Genomic DNA, 1,177 nt, shown 5'->3' with positions numbered 1-1,177 from the left:
GCACCCTCCCCTCCTCCCTGCCCCTCGCCCTCCTCCCTGCCCCTCACCCTCCTCCCTGCACTCTCCCCTCCTCCCTGCCCCTCATCCTCCTCCCTGCCCCTTGCCCCTGCACCCCTTTACCACATGTGGCCTTGCTGCACAGAGCCCCTGGGGCCCAGCCACCTGATTACCACACCGTGCCTTGAGCTCAGCACCCACCCCACCTCCCCAGGTCAGAGGAGGTCGGGGACCTCATGAAGCCTGATGGCACATCTCACAGTGAGAAATGCTGAGCCCCATGGCAGGGACATGTCCAGCCTATGAGAGGCAGAGCTGAGAGGTGAAGCGGGTCCCACTGGTGTGCCAGGGAGTGTGCCGTGGCTTATGGGTCTTTTTGTGGTGGCAACAACCACCACAAAAAGGCCAGTGCCCGCTGAGCCCCAGCTCCCAGTCGATTGAGCTGTACCGTGCACGGATCAGCTCATGTGGTCTTCACTCCCTGCCTGGGCAGTGTAGCCTCCGCCTGCACCCTCCCTTTACAAGAGAGAAACTGGGACGTTCCCAGCAAGATAAGTGCTCAAAGCCTTCCTTGACAAATGGCAGAACAAGGGAGGGGCCTTGCCTGGACCACATCCCACTGCCAGGAGCAGGATTCAAACCCAGGTCAAGAGAAGCATTTGATTCTTTGTAGGAAGTGAGAGCAGCCCAAACCCCAAGGCTTGGAGGGCCATGGGCCTCAGAGCCGGGCTCTGTCCCCATCCCCCTCCTCCACCTCTGCCCCAGCCTTGGGGCCATTTCCCTGGGGGTGGCTTGGAGAGGGCTGAGAGTCTCTGTTCCCCACAGTTTGGAGACGCCGGCCTGCGGCTCCTGTCAGAACACCTCACCATGCTCCAGGTGCTGAACCTGTGCGAGACCCCAGTCACTGACGCTGGCCTGCTGGCCCTCAGCTGTGAGTACCCAGGGGGCTGCCGGGGGAGGGGTTGCTTCATTCCTTCCTTCCTTCTGCAAACCTGGCCAACTTTGTACCAGGCACTATACTGTGTGCTGGGACAGAGACTTGTCCATTCACTAAGCAAGTGTTAACTACACACCTACTGTGTGCCAGGCACCATTCTAGGTTCTGGGAACAAAGCAGTGGGGGTAGTATATCCCTGCCCTCATGGAACTTGTGTTCTAGAGGAAAAAGAAAACAGTAAGG

At 59.4% G+C, this 1,177-nt stretch overlaps 1 protein-coding gene across 1 annotated transcript in view; it reads left to right on the top strand.

Moving 5' to 3' along the window:
- CMIP (c-Maf inducing protein) overlaps window positions 1-1,177 on the top strand; it is a 256,524-nt gene that overhangs the window by 248,378 nt on the left and 6,969 nt on the right. Inside the window, exon 19 of the mRNA XM_008574003.1 lies at window positions 823-928. Coding sequence (XP_008572225.1) covers window positions 823-928 — 106 coding nt within the window. The remainder of the gene's footprint in view (window positions 1-822; window positions 929-1,177) is intronic.

Source organism: Galeopterus variegatus, unplaced genomic scaffold (assembly GCF_000696425.1).
Source record: "Galeopterus variegatus unplaced genomic scaffold, G_variegatus-3.0.2 Scaffold982, whole genome shotgun sequence".
NCBI classification, from domain to species: Eukaryota; Metazoa; Chordata; class Mammalia; order Dermoptera; family Cynocephalidae; genus Galeopterus; species Galeopterus variegatus.
The sequence above is the reverse complement of the archived record's forward strand: the minus strand, read 5'-3'. Positions and strand labels throughout refer to the sequence as shown.